The sequence below is a fragment of the Apus apus genome, chromosome 13, assembly GCF_020740795.1.
Source record: "Apus apus isolate bApuApu2 chromosome 13, bApuApu2.pri.cur, whole genome shotgun sequence".
Taxonomy (NCBI): Eukaryota; Metazoa; Chordata; class Aves; order Apodiformes; family Apodidae; genus Apus; species Apus apus.
In genome coordinates this window covers 6,686,440-6,713,209 of record NC_067294.1, presented here as the reverse complement: position 1 = coordinate 6,713,209, position 26,770 = coordinate 6,686,440, and the positions used below count along the sequence as shown (strand labels likewise).

The 26,770-nt window shown below is 43.0% G+C and overlaps 1 protein-coding gene across 5 annotated transcripts in view; it reads right to left on the bottom strand.

Annotated features, from left to right (window-relative positions):
- GRIA1 (glutamate ionotropic receptor AMPA type subunit 1) overlaps positions 1-26,770 on the bottom strand; it is a 120,422-nt gene that overhangs the window by 42,009 nt on the left and 51,643 nt on the right. For all 5 annotated transcript variants that reach the window (XM_051631152.1, XM_051631151.1, XM_051631153.1 and 2 more), the window contains exons 3-8: positions 22,602-22,841; positions 21,050-21,234; positions 16,189-16,242; positions 5,248-5,409; positions 4,010-4,177; positions 314-418 (exon numbers count right to left, since the gene is read on the bottom strand). In XM_051631152.1, the coding sequence (XP_051487112.1) occupies positions 314-418; positions 4,010-4,177; positions 5,248-5,409; positions 16,189-16,242; positions 21,050-21,234; positions 22,602-22,841 (914 nt within the window). The remainder of the gene's footprint in view (positions 1-313; positions 419-4,009; positions 4,178-5,247; positions 5,410-16,188; positions 16,243-21,049; positions 21,235-22,601; positions 22,842-26,770) is intronic.

Genomic DNA, 26,770 nt, shown 5'->3' with positions numbered 1-26,770 from the left:
TGAGCCTGAGCCAGTGTGCCTTGCTAATAGCGAGGCTGAGTTGGCTAAGATTTTACTACCCTGGAAATCCCTGCCCCACAGCTGAGATGCCATTGCTGCTCTTGATAACCCTTCCATATGTTGTATTTTTTTAGTAATTTATCATGAGTTCCCCCTTGAGCTTGGCTTTGCTTCTCCAGAGCTGGGAATGGACTCATGGTGACCCCGCACAGAAGCTTTCATGAGCAGAAACATCTGTTGCAACCCAACCACACCACAAGGCAAACACTCTGCTGGTGCCTGACACAGGATCTCAGGTTGCTCTCTCCTTTACCTTTCTGATCCCATCGTGTTTCATCTCAATCACTTGGAGGGTGTAGTTGGTCCTCCGTCCCTTCTCGTTGAACTGAACGTTGCCAGACAGTCCTTCAAAGCGGACCTTAAACACACAAAAATCAATGAGGAGAGCAAATTGGTCAGCATCTCCCGGGGTGGTGGTTTGGCAGCAGTAAGAAGCAAGAGGAAGAAGGATGGGGAGTTCAGTCGTGGCTCTCAGATCCGTGCAGGGGAGAAAGGACATCTATCTGACACCAGGCTTTCACTTTCTCTCTGTAGAGCATGCCTGGCCACATGCAGAGCTGTTCTCTTAACTTACCTTTTCTTAAAAAAAAAACCCTTTCTCTTAAAACTTAGTGGTCTATTACTGAGCTCAGCGATGCATAAGAGCTAGATCAAGTGTGAGCTCATCACCTCTTGGGATGTGACAGTGAGCTAAATCAGCTCTGAACTCCTTGGGTTTGTGGGGTTTTTTATATTTTCTAAATCTGACCTGGAGTCAGGATTCGGTGAAGAGTTTGTCAGTTCAAATCAGGAACTGCATTTGGAGGAAATAGGAAACCATGGCCACAGCTCCCAGCTGCCATCTTTCAATAGAGAGGAGTCTATCAGTTAGCAAGCAAATTGAATTACCTCTGCAGCAGCCTAATAAAACCTGACAATTTAGTACTGTAAACAAAATTTGCATAGGAAATTTCCAGTCCTAAACCTCTGCTGTTAATACTGCAGAGCTTCAGAGTGTTGTTCACATCACATTCCACTTCCTGAACTTCTCTCAAGTGTGGCCATTTCACCTGCTGCAGAAGTGTCCAGCCTGGAGTAGGGAAGGGCTTCTCACTGGAGCCACATCACCTATGGGGACCAGGGAGCAGGGACAGGAAAATGGAAAAAGGAGTGAAAATTTGGGTCTCTCTAGAGACCACCTGGAAAAGAGCTCACATCATTGGACTGGGAGTTAAGGATTTGTTCTCAACCTTTCTGCTTGTTCCTACAGCTGAGACTTCCCACATGCACAATGGAAACAGGTATTTAGCAGCCTCTGAGATCCTCAGAATAAAGACCCATGGTGAGGAAATCAGGATATCTCATTATGGAGGGAATCTGTTGCTAATCTCCTTATACTGTACTTGTTTTCCAGCTGTTGTCACAAAGGTTTGTCATGAAAACTTCCATCTGTCATTACTTTCTGAAGCTCCTTCAGGTTAAGAGGTATTCCTGATGACACTGGGAGAAACATGCTTTTCCCTTCTCACAAAACACAACATGCCCATAAAAGCTAGATACACTAAACAAGCACCCCTGGCTTAAGCACTCCTCTGCCTGCTGTGTCATGGACCCTTTGCTTTTCTTTTTAGGTCCTGACTGATTCTGAAGCTCAGGTCATGGGTGCTCGTGCTTTGTAACTTTATATGCACCAAAAAGCAGTGGTAGAGCACCAATTTCTTCTACCTGAATAACTGAAATCTGAATCCTGTGATATCTGTGTGGCAAAAGGGGTCTCTCCCACCCATCCTGCAGGCTGCAGCACAGCTTTTCACCAAGCACTATCCTCTCAGGTTCCCTGAGTCAGTACTAAATATGGCAAGGACTGATTTCAACAGTGCTAAAGCACCAGTAAAGTCAACTGGGGACATGGAGCAAATAAGCACATTTGTGTATATGAGATGGGCATGTTTGCTGGGAGAGCTGGAGCAGGAGGATGTTATTGTGGCCTTTTGATTCACACAGTTAGTCAGTAGTTAGGGGAGAGCTAACTGCTTCCCAGATGTGGTAACCAAGTAACCTTAACTCAAAATCTGTCAAAAATTATCAGAATCTTTTCAAGGTGCAACTGAAACCTCAGTCTGTTGGTTTAATGCAGTATTTTGTGAACATTTTCCGGGGAGGGGGGAGTGCTTCTCATTAATAAAAACATACATTTTACCAAAATGTGTTAGATTTCTGTTTTTAAAATCTGTACAGTATTTCAAATTGCTTTTCATCTTTGCTCCTGCCATCCATGACTCCTGCCTAGGCTACACAAAAATAAGGCAATTCAGGAGCTTATTCCAGACATTTGAGTAGAAATAAGTAGAGAAATTTTTTGCTTTTAAACAGCTTATAAAATTTTAGGCATTAGAAAATGACAGGTGAAGAGAAAGTGCACTCTGAACAGCTGTAGGGAATTGGCCTAATTGTGAGTCTTTACAGAAAGGATAACTCAAACCTTCAGCCTAATCCTAAATTCTTCTATTTCCATCAGCCTCTTCCTTGTTACAAAACTTAATGCTGGATGATTATGACATAGTTAAAATTTCCCTAGGAGACTTCTTCCCCTGCGTGTTTCAGAGCCTTTTATTTTGATCACCATAACTGAACTGGTCAAACCTTTTGAAAATAATATTTTTTCAATGGTAAAGGAATCACTTTTACCAATGGCTCTTCATGGCTTTTTGCCCCAAATCACTACAGTTGAAAAATTAAGACCTTTGAAATAGTTTTAATGAAAAGATGAGGAAACTTTAGAGGTGATTTTCCAACGCACACACAAAATTGTATTTTCTAGCTGTCTAAATTTGATATCCTAGGCTCATAAATTCAATAAAGGAAAATACTTGAGAATCCATTGCTCATCAAAAGACATCCAAGTATTTAATGTTTATTAGGTAACCGATCTCCCTGATGCATCGAGGAGGCTGATTTTATTATAAGGGTTTGGAGAAGCTATGAGAGTGATTTGCCCAAGGTCATGCAGAAAGTCAAGGACAGACTTGAGAACAAAGTGAATCCAAGCAATAAAATAAAATCAGATGCAAGATTTGGTTTTAAAGGAATTGTTTACCAGTAAGCAAAAACCAAATCAAAACAAAACACTTGAGGAAGTTTACATGTAATGCAAATTAACCAAATTAATTTTATTCTTCTTGCCTTCTTCACAGCTAAGGGAAGAAGATGGGATAAGCTATATTTGGATAACACTGAACTAGCAGTATTTGCAAGGAATCCATCTATTTTTGTCTGAAAAAAGACAAATGATAGCAATGGAAGTCAGCCTTGAAATTTAATGAAATTTGAAAATATTCTACCTTTCTAAGTCTTTAGTAAGAGTCTATTGTTTTTCTCTCTTGCTACAGCTTAATGTAGGTTTTTGGTTATTCAAAAAGCTAAATTTTTATACAGGAAAAAATGGCAAGATTATCAGATTTAGTTATCTAAATGGCTGTTATTAAGAATTTTATGAATCCTCACAGTATGAAACAAGCTATAATTTGGGCTTTAAGAACATTTTTATGACTGACAACACATAAGGCAAAATTCACATGGTTTCAAGCCTCATTAGCAGTCTGGATCTGAAGCAGAACTCAGAGTAGAAGGATCTGCAAAAAATATGATCCGAGCAGGTCTCTCTCTCTTGGGAAGGGGAAGATAAAAATAAGGATCCTCCATTATTTTATGGGATAATATTTTGACTTTTCACCCCAGAAATTCAATCTAAATTAGAAAATACAAGGACATATCAGATGGTACCAGGAAAAGCAGTTTGCTGGATGCACTCCTCACATCTTTAGGAGACCTGGTTCTAATCTGGAAGGATTAGTTCCTCATCCCAAGCGATTAGTTAAAGCGTTTCTGCTGCTAATCAACTCTCTACCCCCTCCCCCCCCCAGCTACCTTCAGCCATCTTTGCAGTGCACATATTGTTTGGGTTTCAAACCTGCTGCAGTGCTCTCTGGATGTCAATGCCTTGTCCCCAGGGCACGGCCGGGTTGGCGAGGCAGTCCCCAGCGTTGCCGCGGCGGGAGATGTCGATCCGCTGCCTCCGCAGGTTCTGGAACGCCTCGGCCATCACCCGCACCCCGTCGTACGTGAGGGCTGAGGTGTACTGGAAAGAGAAGAGGAGTTGTATATTGCCCATTAGGGTGAGCTGACCTTAGGTGTGCTACGCTGCTTCGCCTCATGGCAGCTTTTCAGATGATTTATTCTGTTTCAATCCTTCCATCTACAAAGTTCAAAAGCGTCTCTCTCCCTGTAAACATCACTGTCCTGTTGACTCGTAAAAGTTGGTGCCTTCCATGCCCTGAAGAGGATGTGGCCTTCAGAGCCCTTCACCTCTTACCCAAGTCTTTGTGCTGAATTAGAATAATTGACCTGAACTTTAAAGGAATACATTACACAGTGTAAATGTGTGATACACAAAATCAAGTAACGAGTGGCCCTTCCTGGTCACAGATGGAGACCAGAAACCTCTACTTTAACACACAAAAGTTCTGCAAAAGATTTCAAGCAGAAACTTGTACAGAAACGAGTGTAAAACTCTTGGCATGATCAGTAACCATTAGACCTAATTACTTTCCTTGTGATCACGTACTGATTTATTTTTTTGCAACTTTGTTAAGCTAATACTTCCAAAGTTGACATTTCTATTTCAGAGTGTTTGTCACAAGTGTATTTGTTTTTGAAAGTCAGATAGGAAAATAAAAGTACCTCCCTCCTCCACCCACCCCTCGACAGATTCAGGGTTTTCTGTGTTAGGAATTAAAATGTATTTCCCTTCTGTTGTACACACTGGTTTGAAATGCTCAGAAGGAACATCTGGAAAGACTTTATTACCACTGGATAGCTAGCAAACCAGTAAAAGGTTAATTAGTTAATGAGGCTTTTTCTGTTTTATATACTTAACATTATGAGATGTTAAATCCTTAGATTTGAGGAGGGTAAAAACCAGGAGACTGAATGAATACACTAACTTGTGTATTTCTTAGCAGGCAGTAACTACTGCCTTGTAAAATCTAGAAAATATTGAGGCACCTGTAACAGAAAATGTTCATAATTATATTAAGTGATAGATTTTCAGAGTGAGATTAAAGCACTCTGTACAATCACAAAAAGGTGAGCATACCTTGTACTGAGCCACGTGGACCCTAAATTAATTTTTGTTTTAATACCACTTGCCTTTGGCCTCTTCCAGTCCACACGAGGATGCTCTCTGGCATCGTTATTCCTCCACTGCTGCATGATCCTGGCAGGAACAGCATCTGTGTAATTCACCAACTGGAAGCCAGTTACATTGGCACCACTCTCCTTGAATTTTGTCAGGTCAATATCCATGAATCCCTAGTACAGGAGAGAAACAGGAGAAGCTCATCAGAGGAGCACATTTCTGGGTGGATAAGGGGGATCTCTCTATGAATATGGCAGCCAGCTTAGGAAAAATCTTTTCCCTCTGTGAGGTACAGTGAAAATTAGGAGAGGCACCACTTTCCCAACCATGGGGTGAACTTGCCTTTCTTACAGTTCTAAATTTTATGCAGAATAATTCACCAAACTCTAACTTCTATGCACTAAGTCACCAATTGATAGGCTACTTCTTTTCAAACCACAGTAGGGAAAGTCAGTTCCTGAGAAGGAACTTCCAGCAGATCACAAAGTAGTTGTCCAGCTTGTCAAAGGAGTCCATCTATTTAAAAAGCCAGTTTATAGGATTTGCTAATTTGGGAGAAAAAAAGGTAGTTTTTTTGGACATTAGATTACTAATGAAATACATTTATTTCATTTCTTCATTGTTCTTCTCTACTTCTTTCCCCTGCTGGGGATGAGCACAAGTGCACGAGTACACATGTATCAGGGTGGCACTGTGGAATTAGTCATTCCTGTTGAGTCAGAGGCAAAAGAGTAATCAGTACAACACTGCAAGTGATATGGAGAAGAGGTCATTTTTGAGCTGTCACCTTTGATCCTATCTCTCCAACACTGCTGCTGTGTAAAACTGTTTGCTGTGCCTCCTTACACAAAGCAGGTGCTTCATCAGAGCCTCTGCTCTCCTGCTTGGGCTGCCGTGAGTGGGACAGGCTGAAGTACTGGGGCTTTTTCTTTTGGGAATACAAGCACAAGAGAGGCGGTCACTTATTTTTACTAGTTCTGTCAGGACCCATAATGCATGAAGGAAAATGAAGGAGAGAACTGTGCACAATGCAATCACTTGAGCAACAGAAGAGCTTGTTTGAGCTCTGCCTTCCTGGTGCATGCAAGATATTAAGGCACTGGAATAGGTTGTCCAGAGAGGTTGTGGGTGACCCCTTCCTGGAGGTGTTCAAGGCCAGATTGGATGAGGTCTTGTGCAGCCTGTTTTTTTTGTGAGGTGTTTCTGCTCATAACAGTGAGGTTGGAAACTGATGATCTTTAAGGTTCCTTCCAACCTTGACCGTTCTATGATTCTATGCTCCCCACAGGCACCTTCTCAACTTACTACAGGTTTTTCTCTCCTGTGCTTACTCTCAAACATGTGATAATGGTACAAGTTGAAAAAAACAAGTCACATTATTCCCAGGAGACACTGGTCAGGTCCCAAAAGGGTGGCTTCTGTAGCTAGCCTGAGGGAGCTAATTAGCGGATCAACTTCCAAGGGCAGGATCAAACAGTTAGATGGAAACCTGTTCTGGGAACTGACATCTTGCAAAGAGAAGACTAAATTGCCCTCTCACATTGGCATCAGGCTGAGGGAGTCAGAAGTGACTCAAATTTGTCTTTAAAGACTTCCACACATTTTCTTCCAGCTTTTTGTAAGCAATCTGGCATCACCTTACAGTGCTGAGGATTGAGTATAGGTATACAGATGCTCTAAATAGATGAAATGTTTTGCTTCAAAGCACAGTTATTTAGGTAAAAAAAAAAATCATAAAACCAGATGATGTTTTGTGTGTATGTAGTTCTCAGAATGCTGGTTAAATCCACCTCAATCTTGTTTGTAATTGCTAGTGTAGGGGTTTCAGAAAACCAGAGCTGTGATTAATGAATAGGAAATGCAGCAGAATAATTGTCCCTGACATTTTAATGCATTTCAGGCAGAGTGTTTTTTGACACACAGAGTTCCTAAGGTTCAGTAAGAGGGATCTCACAGGTTACCAACTGGCTATTCATGCCTAGGACCAAATTACACTGACATTTTGCTCATAGGCAGTACTCAGGGGAAAAAGATCTGTCAAGAGAAACTACCACACAACAACTTGAAGTTTGTGCCTCCAGCCCCTCATTGGAAGGCTGACAAAGGCATGAAGAAGAAGTCTAAGTTCACAACAGAGAATTAGTGAGATGTCTGGTGCATTTAGCTTCCTCAACAAGCAGATTTAAATAGGAAAATTAAAAAAAAAACAAATTATGATACCAGTGACAAGACAGCAGTAGTTGGAAACACCATCTTTCCCCATCCTGAAACTGAAGCAAGTACTCAACAATATTCACTGAGATTCATCTTAACATAACATTTAAAAATAAATCAAATAGACAAAGGGAATTATTTCTTTTTGAAAGTTGTACTAATTTTCCCCCACTGATTTTTGACACAATTCAGGTTCTTTAAAAAGTGTGGGGACCTCTGAAGTTTTTCCAGTTGTTTAAAACAGTTGGGACCATAATTAACCTCGAATATGCATTTGCATTTTTGTTATTATCAACAGCTGATACAACTGTTTTCACCTGTTATCACTCCTCCACATGCTCCAGGAAAAGGTCAGTATAGGAATGAAATCTTAATTATAAAGGCATTTTTTTCACTCCATCACTGAAATCTGCTCAGAGCAGACCTGGGTAACACAACAGCCAATGGACTGGGAATACCAGAGATCAGATATTTTAGAAAACAATTCCCAGAGGAGGTAAGCTCTTGCTGGCTAACATATAAACAAGAAAATATCAAATGTTATGCAAGCTGTCTCTTGAAAATGCTTCTATCGACAAAGTGGCATCTGGAATTAAATATACTTCTCTGTCTGGATTATCAGTCAGTGCCTGTAGGAAGCAGGAGAACAGGAGAACTACAATATTTGCAAGTAAAGAAGTCATCAGTCATCTGTCACCTTGTACTAACTATAGCCACATGTTGCAAAGTAAAGGGATCTTTCATTTAGTTTTCAATTGGCCATATTTTGAAAACAGAAAACAAATTCTTTAAAATTGTCCAAGTAAAGGCTGCAGCCCACTACTGAGGGGCAGCAGATGTGCTTTTGCAGCAGCATGTTTAGTATCAAGCCGTTTGGGTTCAATTTAAATTCACTTCGCAAAATCATCTCAGCAAACCAGAGAATAGGGCCTCCTGCCTTGCATATGCCTGGAAAATGCCTGCCTTTCTCTGAAAGCCACGGAATTAGCAGGCTGACAATAAGCCACAACAATCTGGACTCATCCACACTGCTGGGCTGAGCCTCCCTCCTCCAACCCTGCTCTGAGTCACGGCATCTGCAACACAGAGTTTGAGCAACAGCCAAGCTCAGTTCAAAGGAAGAAACTTGCTCCTTAGCCCACACCACGGACTCCTCTGCATCACTGGGTTTCAGAAAGCTATTACATGCAGAAGTCCTGCTGGTAGTAAATATTATGGGCAGCTGTTACAGACATTCATGCCTTCAAATAGAAAGTAGAATGGTACTGGGAAAGGTTTTTTCCTCATTGTGTTTTCCTTGCTGAATCTGTTCTTTATGCATTTCTTAAACAGAAAACAGTTTTGAGCCAAAGGTTGTTTTACTGCCCCATTCACTGCCTTGGTCACTGGAAGAGGTGTCAACAAGTCACACATTTATATTCCTCTCCCCTGCTTGTGGGCTCAGTCATCAACAGAAATGTATAATGCAGGAAGACTGATGACTTGAAATGAGCCTCGTGAATCCATCTTGATTAAACGGCCCACAAAGGATCTGCCTTGAAAAGACAGTCTCCCAGAGAGGAACCAGCTCCTTATTTATACCCTGAACACCTTGAGGAGCCAAGGCACTGAGCGGGCAGTGCAGATGGCTGTCAGGAGGCCTAGGGAAAGGCTCATTCCTTTGTGCATGACCCTCCTCAAATCTGTCAGCACCACTAAATTTCCCTCATCTCTTCTTTCACCCTCGTATTTCACTGGCGCTCTCTCTGAAACCTCTGCCTTGCCTCTGCAAACTGATGACACTGGCTGGCATTGCTCCTTCTGGGGCATCATCCCAGCCCATGGGAATGCCACAGACAGCAGCAGCCCCACCTCCATACCCAGACATCAGCAGCAGCCAGTCCCTGTCCCACACCTTCAAATTCCTTCTGTATCTTACTAAATTGGTATTAATTGCTGGCACCTTCCCTGCAGGGTACCTGCTGCAGTATGAGTGTGCCTTTGAAGCTGAGGAAACCAGTAGCAAGGGCTGAGCTCTGGGCAGTTGGCAGCTCATCAGCCTCTCCTCAGCCCAGCCACTGCACATCTTAACATACCCAAGCTTAAGCTCCAAGTCTTGGCTTTTCCTGAGAGAAAGGATATTAGGGAGTCTCCACCTTTCTGAGAAATACTGTTGTTTTCTCTCCTCCCTCTGCATCTTCTGAGCCTTCCAAATCTCCTCCTGACACCAACAAATCTCATCTCTGAATAAGGAGATGGAAAATGCACCTTTCTCTTCACTTGTCTGGAGAAGGTTTGTTGGCTGAACCTAACACAGTTTCCTCACCCCAGGAATGAGTGTTTGGGTTTTTAATCCCTGTCTGCTTGGGACAAAGAGACTGTGGACTATTTTTTATTTTTGTAAGAAGTCTCACAATGAAATATACCTTTTTATGCAAAAAGCATTTGAGTAATTCAGCCTGAGCTGGGGTGTGTGACAAAGAAACCTGTGGCAGCATCAGGAAACTGGTCCACCTCTCTTCAGATGTTATCCATGTATGCCTTGCAATGCCAGACTGCTTCCTGCCAGCAGACTTTATGATTATAAGAAACTTTGCAAAGCAGAACAATTGCCTCTGAATGGCTGTAGATCAGCTGAGGGAATGCAAAGTGGCTCCTGTCTTTCCAAGGTATACCAGTGTCTTTCTGCAGAAAGCAAGAAGTCGAGTGTTTCCAGACAGAGCATCCCTAATATACCAAATTATCTTCAAGCTTGACTTCTGCAGTGAAGCATCATTCCTCACTCCCATCACTTTGCATTAATAAGGAGGGTACCTCAAAACAGAGCCCATCTGCTCAAGCCTCGTTCCAGCATGCCTTACAACAGAAGAGGCCTTCTTCTCTTCTGCAGTTATTCATGTGTCAAAACTCATTGTGGCAGCAAAACAAGTGAGTCCTCACTGTAACATAGAAGTAAATGAAGAAGAAAGGGAAAAGTAAAACAGGAAGAGGGGTCACTACCACGCAGGGTCTCAATCCTGCAGTTTGATGAGTCTGTTTCTCCTGGTCTATTGAAGCAAACCAAGCCAGGTGAGTATCCAGACTTCAAGGATATGGGGCTGGAGATGACGTGTAACTTTTTTTTGGTACAGCTGTACATATTTTCTTTGTGATATTATTTGCATCAGCCCTATCCTACTGCGGCAGCACATTCTGGATCAACATGATCTTACGTATCTTGTTGGAAAGCTCCGTCCTGGCAGAGGGACAGATGCTCTACTTGGATGTTTGTGCTTTAGAGATCTTTCAGAGCAGAAATTCATTTAAAGGTTTGGGAGACATGCTTTGTAGTGACAAATGCCAAGACTTCAATCAAATATATGATTAAGGGATGACCTGATCACAGTTTACAAGGACCAAAACATCAGTAATGGAATATTTGGTCTAGCAAACAGGAACATAAATCCCATGGAGAAAGCTGAAGCTAAGAAAATTTGGACTAGAAAAAAGCACAGATGAAGTCACCAGGAGGAAGATCCTGTGGATTTACATGTCACCCCATGCCAGATGAGCTAGGGTAATGAATTAGGAGACTGCAAATGGCTGAGGAAATCTGTTCATTTAACACCTTTCTGCTAAGATTTATACAAACACATTTTTCCTTCTAATGGCTGTAATATAATCTGTCCGTTACTCACCTGATGCTCAGTGATTTTTTTTAAGCCACAGTAAGTCACTCATATTTTTGAGCCCTCATTAGCTCCTGCAAAAATCCTTCCAAGGTTGCAGTTCATATTCTCCCATGTGGGCAACTTTTTTACAAGAACCAGATTATTTTCTTTTACATGAGACGGACGCTCTAATTCAAGCAAAAATCAATTCAGGGCATTGCTGTGTCTGTTATTAGTAGTAATTCAGATGAGATATTTTAAGAGTCTCTTCTGCTTAATAATTTTTGAATCAGGACAGAAAAACTATTTGGAAGTGAAATGCAGACCTCAGAAATTTTGCTGATATATTGTCTTCCTCTCTCTGGAAAACCAAGTTTTCCCAGGAGCCTACTTGCACCAATCTCTCAGAAAGAAAAAAGGTCTAACTGGCACAATTTTAAAAACCTGAAAATTTTAGAAAGTTTAGAAACTTAGGGCATCTCTTTCCAACAGAAGAATATAATTTTTCAAGACCAGGCATCCTGAGATCTTACCAGGACAAGCAGCTGATGCTGTACATATTCTTTTGGAAACTCCCACAAAAGAGAGTTTCCAATCAGCTGGAGATGCAAACCTGAGTAGGGCTGACCTTGATAGCACCTGCAGTCAGCAGTCTCAGCCTTGGTGGTACAGAAGTTCTCCCTTCCATTTTTGGAGGGAAACAATCAAAGAGGTCTGTGTAAACCACAGATGAACGGAATCAAACCAGTACCTTTTGCCTGAATGCTGCACAAGCCACCCTGCTGGCAAAGCTGCTGTGCTGTTAACATCCAAAGATACCACAACTGCTTGCAAAGTGAAACTCTAACCTAACCCAGCACTGACACAGTCTGATGTAAAATGGTACAGGAAAAAATGCTTACCTTTGCTAATCAACTCGGTTTTTATCTTTACTTCTCCCTGCTACCCCTGGCATCAGCAATCTCATATACTTATCTGCTCAACTTCAAATGAGAGCATTTGCTAAAAAGAACAACCTGGACTAATGCATCAGGAAAGAAAAAAAGGCTAAACCACTATCTATGACAGCTGTCTTTCATTCTTTCTTTTAAAGAGGTCACATGAATGTCACTTATTTTAAGACAAAGATTTTCCTCTGTCCAAAAGAGCTGATGTTCTACTACTGACAGCAGTCAGTCTACATCCCTGCTGTAGGACAAACAGATACACAAAGCCAAGGTTATAGGGAAAAAAGCCTGTAACATCAAAAGAAAGAAATCCCAGAAGTTTCCAAGCTTGCTCTTCTGATAATATTGACTGTATTCTTTTTTTCTTTGTGGTTGCTAGACTGATGCTTTCAAAGTCTGAGAAAAAAGCTTAGAAAATAAGGCACACAAAACCAAACACTCCTTAAAGCTGCCAAACCTCTTTGAGTTCCAAAAAGAAAAAGTAAAACGGGGATACAAAGAGAGAGAGACAGAGAGAGGGAGACATATGTTTGCACCTGGTACACCTGAGAAATATCCAGGCTGGCAGCTGGTAGAAGCTAGTTGGGGTAACTCTAATGGGTACTGGTGGGGATCAGATTTTCTTGAGTTTGCAAGAGCTGTAGACAATGACAAATTTGGCTCAAGGAGAGGCAAGGATGCTCACAGGAACACTTCCCCATGGCAGTGATGTTTCAGACAGACCTTTGTGGGATGGATGAGGCTGAGCATAGAAGACAAGTTGTGCCTTTAACAGGCGTAGCAGATTCAGAGAAGGATGTTTGCCCATGGCTTAAGGTGCGGAACAGTTTCATTTTGTTGGTGAACACAGCTATATTATTGTCTCACCTTAGCAACAGCAAATTCACTGAAAAACAAAGCTGTTCCTGCTAGGAAATACTAGCTTTCATTTGCTGCTGCTTGTCAAATTCTGCTTGGTGCTTTGCTACAGCTCACCTGACAGCAACCACTGGGCAAACAAGCAGTGATTAATGCAAGCCAGTTCCTCTTTTTTTCATGAATTGTCTGTGACCAGACAGGGAATTCCTCCATGTTCAAAATGTGTCCATTGGGTGATTTTTATAGTTCTTGTTCAGCCTGTGCATTGCCTTGCAAACTTGCTTGCTTTGCATTCCTGATGCAACACCAGTTTGGAGCTGCTGTAACTGGGCAGTAGTGTGCTGCTGCAGGTTTCTTGGCTGAATATAGCTCTGAACAAGCATATAGCTAAAAATAAGAATTTTGGTGGGGTTATCCATAAATATTTCCCAACATTTGCTTCCAATATGACATTTCCATAATTGTTTTCCCATGGGAAAGGGCTCAAGAAGGTTAGGCAGTGTTAAAAAAAGCAAGTATTTTAAATTCATCCCCTTGCTTCAGCTAGTGCAGGTAACTTGGTGGCTACAAACCAGCCCAGGACTCACTTGACTGGTGCAAGGCAGAACCTGACCCAGCCAGGGCTGGGAGCCTTATCTTCATATGGGATCAAAGCCTTGAAATCAGAACTCCATCAGTTAGCACAGGGGAGAAAAAAATACTAATTTGGAAATGCTCAGGCACTTGCAGTTTTTACTGCTTAATTTATTCTCTTATGACCCAGTACTCTGGAATGAGCCACTTCTGCAAAATTGGGCTGTTTTCCAGGCGTGTGGGTTGAACATGAGGATACATGTGTGTGTGTGTGGGGGGGGGCAATGCACACCCTGTCATCTCAGGGTTTGTCTACAGGGGAAAATGTGGGGTTTTTAAGGTCTATCCACTATATATATGAGTCAGTGGGAATAAATTACAGCATGTTACACCCTCTGAAGGCCCTAACCCAGCAATGTCCTTAGAGGGGGGTAAAACCTACTGTCATCTCTTCAATCCACACTATGGTTTAACCCCAATTCCTTATAAGAACCCCCTGCAGAGAGGTTTGCTGTACTTCCTCGTTGCCATACGGTCTCAGGAACATGGGGTCTTCATGGCCTTTTCACCACTTTCCTTGTTGAACTGATCAGTGTGTAGCTCTCACGTGGGTGCAGCACATCACAGAAACTGTACTGGCCTCTGGTGCCTGAGCCTGCCTGTGTGCATAGCAGAACCATAAAGCTGGTTCTGCCCTGGAAAGGGCCTTCTTAACCTTGAGAGGTGCTAATCTTGTTGTTGTTGTTGTTTTGGTTTTTTGTGTGGTTTTTTTTGTTTGGTTGGTTGGGTTTTTTTGTTGTTGTTGTTTGTTTGTTTTTAATTTAATATTCCTCTCTCTGGAGTCTGGCTCTTATGCAATGCTAAGTTTTAAGGAGCAGGAAAGACCAAAAGAAACGGTTTGAATTCCTTTCACTCTTCTTCTCCCACCAGATCAAAGCTGCTTGAAAAGCACAGCGATTAACAGTGGATTCTGGTGGTCCCATCAGACCTTGTGGGTTCTGGGGACCCAAAGCACCCTCTCCTGAGCTGCAGCTGGAAGGCAGAAGCTTCCTGCAGAGGGGCTGGGGAAATGAAAACCTTTTGCTCTGAGTTAATTATTTATAACCCATGTTGGCTGAGCATGCAGCCTCTTCCAGTCACCTTTGTCCTCTCAGCATTTGAGCAAAGGCTAAGAAAACAAATTAAAGATGGGAAAAGTGTGCTTCCTCAGGCTGGAAGTTGGAGAGCGTGATATCATAAGACTGAGGAAAATGTCCTTCAAAACTCCAACACCTGAGTACTAGACTACCCCATTCCTTTAATGTATTTATCCTTACGAAGACGTGCAGAGAGAAGAGCTGATATAATTTTTATTTAGCCTTCACATGGCTATATATAAAAACACCCAGACACACACACTCCAGCTACTCCAGATCACTTCCCTGCTTAACTTTACTGAAGGGACTTTCATAAACGTCTCAGGACCAGGGCTGAAGTTATTGGCTGCTCTACAGTTTGCACATCTCCCCTTGCACAACGTTACATTTTTAACTTTGTAATTACACGGTAGGCGCCAGCTCAGAAGTGCAGGGTCAGTATCGGGGCACAGCAGGGTAATTATGTGGCCATTTTTGTCTTGTAAATTACAGAGTTATCTTGGGACTGAGAGAAGGAGAACGGCAGTAACTGCTTGACTAATTGGTAGTTTAAAGTTTAATTACCCCAGGCCTGACGTGCTGCCTCACAGACACAGCTGCGGGAGGGAAGAAGGGCTCCAGCCCCCGCCCGTGGCTCACCCGGCACGGACCCAGCAGGTCCGGGGTTCAGCTCAGCACTAGACCATCACCAACACCACCACCAGCCTGTCCTCTGCTGTGCATGCCCCCAGATGGACTGACACATCCGGGAAGGAGAGGGTAGGAGCTCTGCTGTGGAAAACCTTCAGTTGTCCTATGGATTGAGGCTACTGTTCTGCTCTTTCTTACTTTCTCCCAGACCTCCCCAGGCAGAGAAATTCTCCATCCTCCTAGATGAGGACAGCATTTGGCTCCAGGAGGATGACCCTGCCACTGCCCAGTACTGCTCTGTCCTCAGGCAGCACCTCCCTGCAGTAAAGGAATAATCTTTTCCTTAAAGAAATCTTTACATCCAGTTCATCCCTTAGAGCTGCAGAATAAGTACAAGCTTTATTTTTACTGTAAGGTTGGAGGGAGCTTGGTGCATTGTCACTAACAAGTTTGCCTGTAGTGAGGCTCAGGATGGCTGTGAAACATTTAATCTGGAGAATGTCTACTGAAATGGGATTAAAACTAGTTAGAAAACACAAATTGTTACCAAAAGTCAACAGCTTCTTGTTGGCCTGACTCAAACAAGTTAGGAGTGCAATGCCAGGACCCCAGGTGCCCATGACATGCAAAAGAAAAATATCATTTCCACAAGCACTAGTTGACAGTTGGCTTAACTGGCTTTGAAAAGATGCAGATTGAAGCTGCAAGCAAAAAAAAATAAAAAAAAAAAAATTAAAAAACAAAACCCAGCAACCTTGAAGATACCCTACAGATGATCTTACTGGTTCAGGAGAGAAAACACCATAAGGAGAACACCACAAAGGACTTTGGTATTTTTTTAACCAAAAGGTGGATTAAAAAAAAAAAAAAAAAAAAAAAAAAGTGCAGCTCAGTAATTAAAGTACAAAGCTTTATGAACTATGAGACAACAAAAAAAACCAACCCTACCAAGGAGTGCAACTCACCAAATTTGCCAGAATATAGTGGTACCCATTCCCATTCTTTTCAAGCTTGATGATCTGCAAAATGAAAACCAAGGATATTTAGTAGAGACCAACTAAGAAAGAAGAGTTTAATTTATCTATCCTTCCTCCTCACCCATTTTTCCCTGAGAAGACTGTTCAGCTGTGGACAGGAAGACATATCAAGAGAAAAGTTCACAACCCTGTTAGAGGATGGACAGAACTTTCACAAATGGTATTTGAGCAGCAAGTTTGAAACTAGACAGGACAAGGGTTAACTACCTCAAGCAACCTGTCTCTTGGGGGCTCAGGGAAAAAAAAACAACCACAAACTGTGGTTAGTTTTTGTTTTTAAAAAACAAGGTTAAAAAAGGTTTATATTTCAGACATTAAAGAAACAAAGTGTGGAGCTGGGGTCCATTTTTCCTGTGAATGCAGCTGAAACATCAAGCAAGACTAGAGGTTTTTTGCTCATGCTCTGAGCTGGAGCCCCTGCTGCAGACACTTACCTGGGCAAGGTGGCAGGAAGTTTAGACTGCAGGACAATTTTTGTCCTTTAGTGCACTGAGGTAGCTTCAAACCACATCTCCAGAACAAAGCTGCCTGGACAAGACCCAGAGGATTCCCTTTGCATGTTCATTGAGATTATTTATAATAATTTTCATATTCATGCTGTCCAAATATATGCTCTTTGCCACCTACTCCTTTTTCCCTCATCCTTGCAGAGTTAGGTTTTTATTCTCTTCTATTAACACAATTGCTTACAGATCTGTAATATTTGGAAGTTTCTATGTTAGCTGGAAAAGTTTCCCTTGTCTAGGTAGAAAAGCACCAACTGTTATGACTTGCCTATGATTATAGGGACAGAGCCATTGATCAGATTGTCTCTGTCTTTTTCTCAACAATTTAAAAACAATACATAAAGAATAGAGCTAAAATTCTTGCTGACTCCATTTTGCCACTGAAATTCTTGTGCACTGATTTCTAGCAACATGTTTAAATTCTTACCAGGTTACTAGAGCCAGATACCATCTGCATTTTGGTAAAACCACATTCAGAAGGATGACAGTGAAAAAAAAAAATCCAAACCACCATGCCCTCAGAACCTGCACAAACACATGAATTGTCAGTTCCTGAGAGAACTGTGCTGTTTCCATAAGGTTTCTTTGCTGGCAACACTACCTCTTATTTCCATTGTCATATGAATTGATTCCAAATTCCTGCCTGCATTGCCAAAGCTCATGCAAAATCTGCACGAACAGTAGAGAGGCCAGAAACATTCTCAGCGCCAGAATGATAATAAAATGATTGCTGTGTCAGATTCAACCAGAGATCAGTCTACCCAGGACCTCTCTCTGATACCAGGCTGGCAGCAGGTGTTTGAGAAGTGTCAGGCGAGGGCATTCACAGACTGATCCTCCCCATGCAACAGCTCTCCCAGATTATCATGAGCGGCCATTTAGGGATTTACAAACGGATTATAAATGAGCTGACACTTGCTCCGTGCAACTGGTTCATCTGCCTTAGTCTTTCTCTGATGAAGTGCTCTTGTATGCATATTAAAACTCATCTGCTTCCCAGCATTAACGTGGGGGTGACAATTAACTCCAATGAAGGCTTCATTTTGTAAATGTTTCTTACACAATTAATATCTGCTTCACCAGCTTCACTGGCCTATGATTCTCCACAGTGTCCCTCAGTATGATTTCTGTTGAGTAGTCTGGAGTCCTCAGAAAAAAACTCTGTATATCTAAGGCCTCAGAGGTATATACTCTTATTATGGGTAGTTTTCTGAGTATCTTCCATTTCCAGATCTGAGAAGCAAAACCAGACCAAATTTGTCCCCTTCTATTAATCAACTGAGACTGACCTTTGTATTAAGTCCCAGAACTTGTGGGAGGAAGGAGCATCTCCAGGGCACTGGGATATCTAAGAATTACAATCCAGTTCCCCATTTCTCCAGTGTCAACAATCACTGGCATTGGCTCCTTCTGCCCAGACTCTGCCTTTGTTATTTTATTAGGCATCAGAGTCGATGAACCGGAGAGGGCTGCCATCCAGCTTTCCCTGAGCTGTTAATCTTGCAGCCCATCCACCTGAATTATGAGGCTTGCTTCCTGTGTTTTACACAGTTATTTGTGATCTTAATTTATTTTAAAATGCTTGCTCAGTCCTAATGTGTCCGGACGGCAGTAGCAAGCTGAGGTTATAACAGCATTTATCACTTAGCCTGAACATGGTGAGAGGCTGTGCTGGGCTGCATGCTGATAGCTCACTTGGGCCACCTAGGTTTCATTACCCACTTCTTAATGGGCCAGTTTGACATCTATTAGAGAGAAATCCTCTCAGAGTGAAACAGTGGCAAAGGAGAAATTTCAGTTATTCATTTTAATGAGAGACAAGGAAGAAACAATACAGGGCTTTGATGGAATACAACCCACTTCTTATTTATCCCATTAAGGCTACACAGCATAGCCCATGGATATCCTGCCCTGAACCAAAGCCTGGCTCATAAATGACAGTTACCTCAGCAAAAATAAAGCACCCCCTTGAGACCTGACAGAGAAATCTCCAAGAAAGAAATCAAGGGATTTTCCTATAGATCATTAACACACTGAACACTGACTCCTCTACAGCTACGGTTTCCAGACGGTGAGTACTGCCTTGCTGGAGTCAGCGGTGGTTATTTATGTCATGTGTATGGAGTGAGGAGAAGAAAGCACCAGTGTGTACTTGTGAGGGACTGATGATAAATAGCCAACTCCAGCTCTTCTCTTTGCCAGGGAGTCCAAATCCACAGCCACCAAGAAACAGAGACAGGCATGTGGAGGAAGAAGATAAATGCATTTAAATGTCCCTGAGAGGCTGGGGCAGCTCTATGAACACCTCAGACACTCAGAGAGACAAGGCAAACAGAGCAATGACATCCATTCTGAGGTCACTGGTGCAGTGAGCTGAGAGACCAGCAACCAGCCCTGAGTTTAAGTTCCAGCTGAATTTCACATGATAATGAGCTGAACACTATCTTTGACCCTCTTCACTCATCTGCATGCTGTGGAAGACCTGACATCCTCTACTTATGCTGGGAAAACTACCTCTGCTCTCAGAAATCTCTGTAGAATCAGAATAAGAAAGCAAATGAGGATGAAAATGGACTACAGGAGTCTGAAAAAGTTATTCAGAGCTCTGTTCCTAACAGGGGTGTTGCCTCTTAGGCACAAATGTCTGTTGGAATTGCTCTGTCTTTAATGTAGGAAAACTCTTCCCCTTTTCCCTTGGAATGAAGGGGTTTTTACAGCATTGCAAAACAAATAATTGCAAGATCTGGATTGTCAGTGTTCTTGCAAATAGCTTTACTTATGTACAACTTGGTCCAGTTACGTGAAGAAGTTTGAAAGAAAGACTTATATTCTGTTCCTGTTAGAAAAAGTAGATAATATTTGGCTACAGAGCTTCACTTTCTGTTAGACAAACCATGCTTGAAAAAACAACCCCATTAACCCTAGAAATCTGATATACCCTATAGGAGGCTTGCAGAAAAGGCAAATTCACTGCCTAGATCCTGTGAAAAATTTTCATCTGCAGCTACTCCAAGGTCAGAGAGAAGTCTTTACCCTCCAGAATAAACTGGTCTCTTCTTCATGAGCATGACCTTTATTTGAGGCTAAAACATGCTACGTGCTTTGTTATTATATATAATAAAGTAGCCCCCAGAGACAGGCAACAAGGATGGATTGTGGTTGCTGTCAAGCTGTGCAGCTGGTGGAATGGCAGTCCTTGCCCCAGACAGTGAGCAGATGAAGTGTGAGACAGGAGATGACAGGTAGCTTACACAAAGCACCATGTGAAGCAAGAAGCAAGAGTTACGAGAGCTATGACAGTGGGAGGCACAGCACACCAGCTGCATGACATCCCAAGGCCCTTCCTAAGCCATGTGGGACATGAGTCCCAGCAGTGGGGAAAGCCTTGGCCTTAGGTGTGAGTGGGAAAAGATACTATGGCTGGAGTTGAAGAGCAGACATAAGTGTGGACTGAGATGTCCATGGGCTTGCACTGGTCTCCTGGTCATAAAAGTCCATATTCAGGCCTTATAGAAAGTGTTAAAGGAAGCATGGAGGAAAGGGGATGGGGAAAATTTGGGTCTGCACTACTGGGTGACTTATCTAGATCGAGGATGAGTAAGGCAAGGCACACAACCTGACTGTTGAGGCCATGAGCTGGATAAACAGGTAAGAGATACCTGGGAGTGAACAAGTCTTTATTGCTACAAGGCACAGGACCATCTGGAAACATGCAGTCCTGCTACAGCCTGGATGCTGAACTCCAAACTCCTCTGGAGACAGTGCTACTGAGGACACTACAAATGTACCATAAACTTCCCCATCTCTGTCCTGCTGGCAGTGGTTGTGAGAACTTGGTGCAGCACCTGGAGGTTGGAGGCCTGGCAGTGCTGATTCACACCTCCACCCTAACTCACAGGAGGTGGGAAAACCAACAAAAAACTCAGCAGAATAAGAAAGTGCCACGTCTTGTTCACTCTGCTTGGAAGAATTAGCACAAAGCAGACTTGCTGGGGAGTAAGAGGGTGTTAAAGTCTCTGCAGAGAAGTCAAACAAGTAGGGACGACGGAGCAGCAGAGCTCACTCAGCAGGAATACATGGGAGCTCCAAGTAAATGGCTTTAGTTTCTACAATAACACACAGGAGAAATGAATGCAAGCTCGGCAGCGGCTGCAATGCACACACCACAGCCAGTGAGAGCTGTAATGAGACATGGATCAGACAAGAACAGGAAGAACTTCTCCAGAAGAAACAACCCTTCCCTGCATGCAAGATCCCTCCCAGAAGACCTGCAATAACACGACCTTGTTAAGGATGATGTTCAGCCTCTCAGTTTCACAGTCCACCACCACCAGCCTTTCCTTCTTCTTGTCCAGCTCCTGGAAGAGCACGCGGTAGCCCTCTTCTGTTGTTGTCAGGATGTTGACAGCTGTCACCTGCCAGTTCTTCTCAGCTGCAGTATCCAGCACTTTCTGCAGGACTGACAACCCTGTAATAGGAAGAGAGAAGAAAGAGGTCAGCAGGGGAAGAACCAGGTTTTAGTTGTGCAGTGACATCTTTCCACCATTCTAACAGCCTCCAGAGCTGCCTTAAGCTGGGCTGGATACAGCATCACAAGAGAACCTACAGAGAGCAGTGAACAGGCAAGAATCTTGCCCAAACACAGCTGGGATAGAATCAATGACTTGCTTTTTCTGCCCTAGCACTGGAATGGTGATTCCAGGCCCAGTTTTCTTTGGAATCAGCAAATCAGTTTCATTGATTAGGCCCTGGTGTGGAATTCAGATAAGAGTTCTCACCCCCATCTTCTTGTCTGTCACTACTCAAATCACAACCTCTTTGGGTCATAGGTCCCTTCTCATCTTGGATCTGTTCAAGTTTTATGCACCTATGCTTAGGGACACCCTGAGCAATCACAATACATCTCAACAGAATCTTCCACAGCGTCTCATCAGAAATCTTCATTATTTTAAAGAAAATCTTGCCTAAATTATATCCACAGCTCTTCAAGGGGAATACATGTAGAAAGCACTGCTCTGTAATCCTGCTGGACAACCCTGTCTACTGCAATCCTTTCAGACTACCCATGTTTCCTGAGAACAGAAAGCAGGGTGGGAGGCTTTCACACCTTCTCCTTGTCTCTTAAGGTCATCCTGTCCCTACAAGGGCTGCTAATAACTTCCAGGACAGAGCTGTGAATCACCCTCACCTCTGTGCTGTCCTCCACAGGTCCATTTTTCTCTCAGCCTACAAACCTGGAGCTTTAAAGGCATCTGGGAGCTGGAAAAACTGAATCACAGGGTAATGAGGTGTCCAGCTCTATTCATGGTTTAGAAAGTCAGATAATATCTTCCAAGAACCTCGGAAAATACTTTTGTTATTTTACATAAACAACTATCACTCACTAACCTGGAGTTTTCCAAGCTATCTGCCAGAAACACACACATCATGGCTATATGTGGCCTGAGGGGTAACCTGAGCACTTTTCAATTCACTATCATAAACATGGGACTCGGTGACCTTGAGCTGGATGGACTTGAGAAAGGGACCTATTCGATATAAACAATTTCCTTATATGAAACTCAAAATCACACATTCAAGATTTTGCTCATGTTGATGAAGTTCAGGCCTGACCCTGTCAACAGACACACTGGGTCAGGCTAACGCTTCATCTACCTCAATGCCCACCTACAGCAGTAAGGGATATTTAGAAAAAGAATAAAGGACAGTGAAGGCTTAGGATGACCCTTCCTCTAGCCACCTCCTTGACCTCCAACAACCCACAGTAAGGGGACTTCTTGAGGCAAAGACTCAATCTAGACCACTATTGCCTGGTAACATGTACTTGTGGCTTACCTCGGTCAGCATCATAAATGTACACAAACTTCTGCCAGCTGTAGTGTTCAATGACACTGATGAGGGCATCCTGAAGCTCTGGGCGAAGCTGGAGAACAAACTGGTTGGACGTTTCAACTGGGAAGCTTGGTGTTATGAAGCAGACGTGGAGAGCCCCGCAGAACGACGTGAGCATGTTGACTGTCCTCCTCTCATAAAACCCGAAGATGGCGTAGACGCCCTTGGAGAACTGCGAGCAGACTGGAGGAACAGAGAGAAAGGTTGTGAGGGCAGAAGGACAAGGAGGTTTATCAGAGAAGTCACCAAAATAAACCTTTTCCCTGAGATAAGCTGCAGACTTTCTGGACTAGATAATTTTTCTCAAGGTCTGTGAGTTGGTGAAGGCAGCTTGTGAAGAACAGGGTTTGTGGCCTTGGGGTGCTCTGCCTTTGATCTCCACAGACCTGTTTACCTTTGATAGGCAGAAGTGACATAGGAGAGTGAATTCAGTATCCCTAGGGCTTTGCTAATGATTTTTCTGTTTCTAGGATAAAATGTGTTACCTGAACAAGGAAACCCCTAAGCAGAAGAGCACAATGGCTCACGAAGTCCTGCCTCCGCCGAGTGGCCACTGTCTGACCTCTGGAGCTGCTTAGTTATGGAAAAAAAAGACTGCAGCTAGAGCTTGATATTGCAGCCCACATACATTCAAGGAGCAGAAGGAAAGCATGATAGCACAGCCCTTTTCAGCCAATGACTCCAGGAGGAAACCTTGGGTTTGACTTCAGAGGCTGAGACCTTGCTGAGAGGGCATCTCAGCAAATGTTCACAGAGGTTCAATACACTCCTAGTACAGTTTCAGAGAGGCTTGTCCCTGAACATGAGCTGCTGGCACTGAGGTCAGAGTGTCTGACACCAGGGGTGTTGTTGATAATTTGAGACATCTGTGTGGTGATTTCTGGTTTCCTCACAAAGCCATGGTGGACAAGGCTGTGGGCCCCAAGGGACAGTGGTGGTGGCCTGGGAGGCCTCTATCACTAAGCTCCATGGGTGCATGCTAGGTTCTCCAGTGGATATTTGTGTTTGATCCCAGCAGCTGGCACTGTGCTGTGCAGGGAGGGCTCTCTCAGGTCGGAGCCCTGCTTGGGAGGCACTTAGTGAGATCACTGGAAAAATTCCTCAGAATTTCAGTGGGACAGAAAGAGTGCACACTTTGGATTGTAAAACTTAGCCCCTGAGACAGTCAGACTCATTTAATATCACCCCTGTTTATGGCGCATCTCAAGTTACCATCGATAAATCTCCAGGCTGGAGGTGCTGTCAGTCACAGTGTTTTCCCTGTGTCAGAACTCCTGGCACTACTGTCTCCTCCTGTTGTCACCCTGACTCTGAAGACCTTTGGCTGTGACATTTATACTGACTCAACACTTCACACATCACTTGCCAGCCCCCCCCCAGCGTAGTGGAGGGTGAGAAGTTGGATGTGACATTTTGGGGTCCCCTGACAAGCATTCTGAACTGCCTGGGAATCCCTTGACCTGCTTTCTACTGGTAGCCACCAGTAGCAAACCTTCTGCATGTGAGCCTGAAGACAGGCTCCAAACATGAGCTCACTACGTCCTTAGCTGGGATCCATCTGAGATCTGTCCTTCCAGAGGGAATCTGAAGTCATGCCCAACTGTATGATCCTGGAGAAGATTACCTTGTTCCTCACTGCTCTACTGCCAGCACCAAATATTCAGAGTAAAGAGCAAGAAATCCCACATCCCACTGTGCAAAGGGAATCCCTGCTCCCATCTCACCACCAAAACCAATCAGCCAGATTTTTGAAACTGCACAAGGTGTAGAGAGCTGAGAACTGAATTTCATGACACTGGTGAAACTTTTTCCTTCTTCTCGGAGTTGAGCCCACATTTTGGGCATCCTAGCCCAGTTGTTTGTCCCCAGGGTCACTCATCTTCCTTCCACCCATTGGTGTCTGTGATCCTATACACCTCAGCACTCTCCTTCCCTAAGGGAATTTATATTTCTGTGAGGCACGGACTTCTTATGAAGCCTGAACCATGATGGATTTAAAATCGTCTTCATTTTTGTGGCTGTGTCTCTCTTTGCAATCAGCAATTGTGTCTGTATCAGCTGGAGTCACTGCCCCCATCATGGGACTGACACATTCAGGAAGAAAAGTAGCAGATATGCATAGAAATAGTCTGAACATCACTTCCATGTGACTGGACTGGTGGATCTAACGAACAGTGCGATGTGGCATATGTGAGACATCAGAACATGACCTCTGGAGACACAGGCTTTAGATTCACTGAATGATTAAAGCGACATTCTCGGGGCAGCTGAACAACCCAGCACAATTAATAATCTAGACAATAAAATTAGCTGGCTTGTTTTGAATTTTATTTTCTATTTGAAATGAATCTATTATTTTTTTTGTTGGGTTGTTGTGTTGGTTTTTTTTAACTCTGTGGCTCAGTCATGCTCAGGCAGCCCTCCCACACTGTTCTCAGACACTCATCAATCCCAGTGTTGGAAACAGATTGCACCAAAGACTACTGGGAAAACGAACAGTCTTTATCATTAGCAAGTTTGGAAAGAGCCCTAGCTCACTTTGTACTTTGAGACCAGGAGGGACCATGGACAAGGCAGATGATTTGGGAGAAAAAAAGATTTGCTGAGGGTTATTGCTCAAAGGACCACGAAGAAATTGTTGTGTCAGTTAGTCTGGAAATGTGAAAAGAGTGAGAACTGCAGTCAGCTTTCTGAGACTGAACTTGGCATAATGTAAAAACAGTGGCTGCAAAGTAGTTGTATATCAGAGCTATTTTTAATTATAGCTGCTCCAAAGGAATTTACCCAGTGAAACTAAAAATAAGTTACTTGCTATTTATTTAATACACCAAGAGATCACTGGAATTTCTTCATATTTGCTTTAATTATTTTATTAAGCAAATTTATTAACAATTGTGTTCTCATTTGATTGCTCTGCAACTTCCTAAGAACTTACTATTAAGAACTGTAAACCTTAGCTAGAGGAAGCAAATATATTAAACTCTCTTAGTTTTCCCAGTGGGGAGGAAGCTTATCAGTTCTTGGCAGCCTCTAGCTGATGATTTTCTAAAAAGATTAAGAAACATAAAACAGATTAAGATGATGTTGGAATGGAAGGTCCAAGAAGCTGAGCTCTGCTGATTAATTTGCTGGTGATAACCTGTTTATAGCTGGATGGCCACAACCTGGCACTTCCTACAGAAGAGAGTTGCTGTCAATCTGAGAATTAGCTCTGGTGGTTGGGTTTGGACTGTACAAGCTCTGAAGCTCATTCCTGAAGGTGGGAAACTGGGTGAAATGTAGCAGCATAAATGTTCACCTATCCAAGGATGTGAGCACGGGTGAAGAGTGCTCACTTGGATGTAAATGCAGACATTTGTGACAGCTTGCATGTGCTATTAGTGGCCTCTGGGCACAAAGGGAAGGAAGGACAGAGAACCTCTATTCTGGGCTGTAACCATGTATGCTATGATCTTAAAACAAATTTGTAATTAATTACAACAAAGTTTTCCTCTAAACAAGCTCTCAGGAAATAGTGCTCATAATGACCGATAACCATGGCAACTACTATCATATTCACCCTAATCAGTCTTGTATAATAGATCAGGTTGGGACTTCTGGCTGGGACATTCCTGGTGTGTGCTGCACCAAGCACCATGGATGTCTCGTATCCCTCCTTCTCCAGGCACAAGATCTCTCACTGAGGTTCCCTAGTGCCATTCCACTAATATAATCAGGTAAAAGCAGAGGAATTAACTTGATTGTCACCTGCTCACACTGGAAAGTCAACCCAGCCAAAACCACCTGGTCTTTGGATACAATTCCACAGCACTTGTTGCAGCCAGGCGAGGTCAGAGATCCTCAGACTGTTCTAAAACCACTTATAATTTATAGTTAAAAAAAAAAAAAAAAAAAAAAAAGTAGCTTTTGAAGTTAGTTAAAAAGGGACTAATGTGGTACAGCAAGAAGAAGGAGACCTACCCTTTCCCTCTGTGGAAAAGTTGTCGTCATAGAACCTGTGTGTCCTTGAATTCAGATGAGGAAAAAGCACACATGCTTCACTCCTGCTTGAAATCCCCAGACTGCAGGATTTCTTCTCCTGCAATTTATCTCAAGTTTATCTTTTCATATGG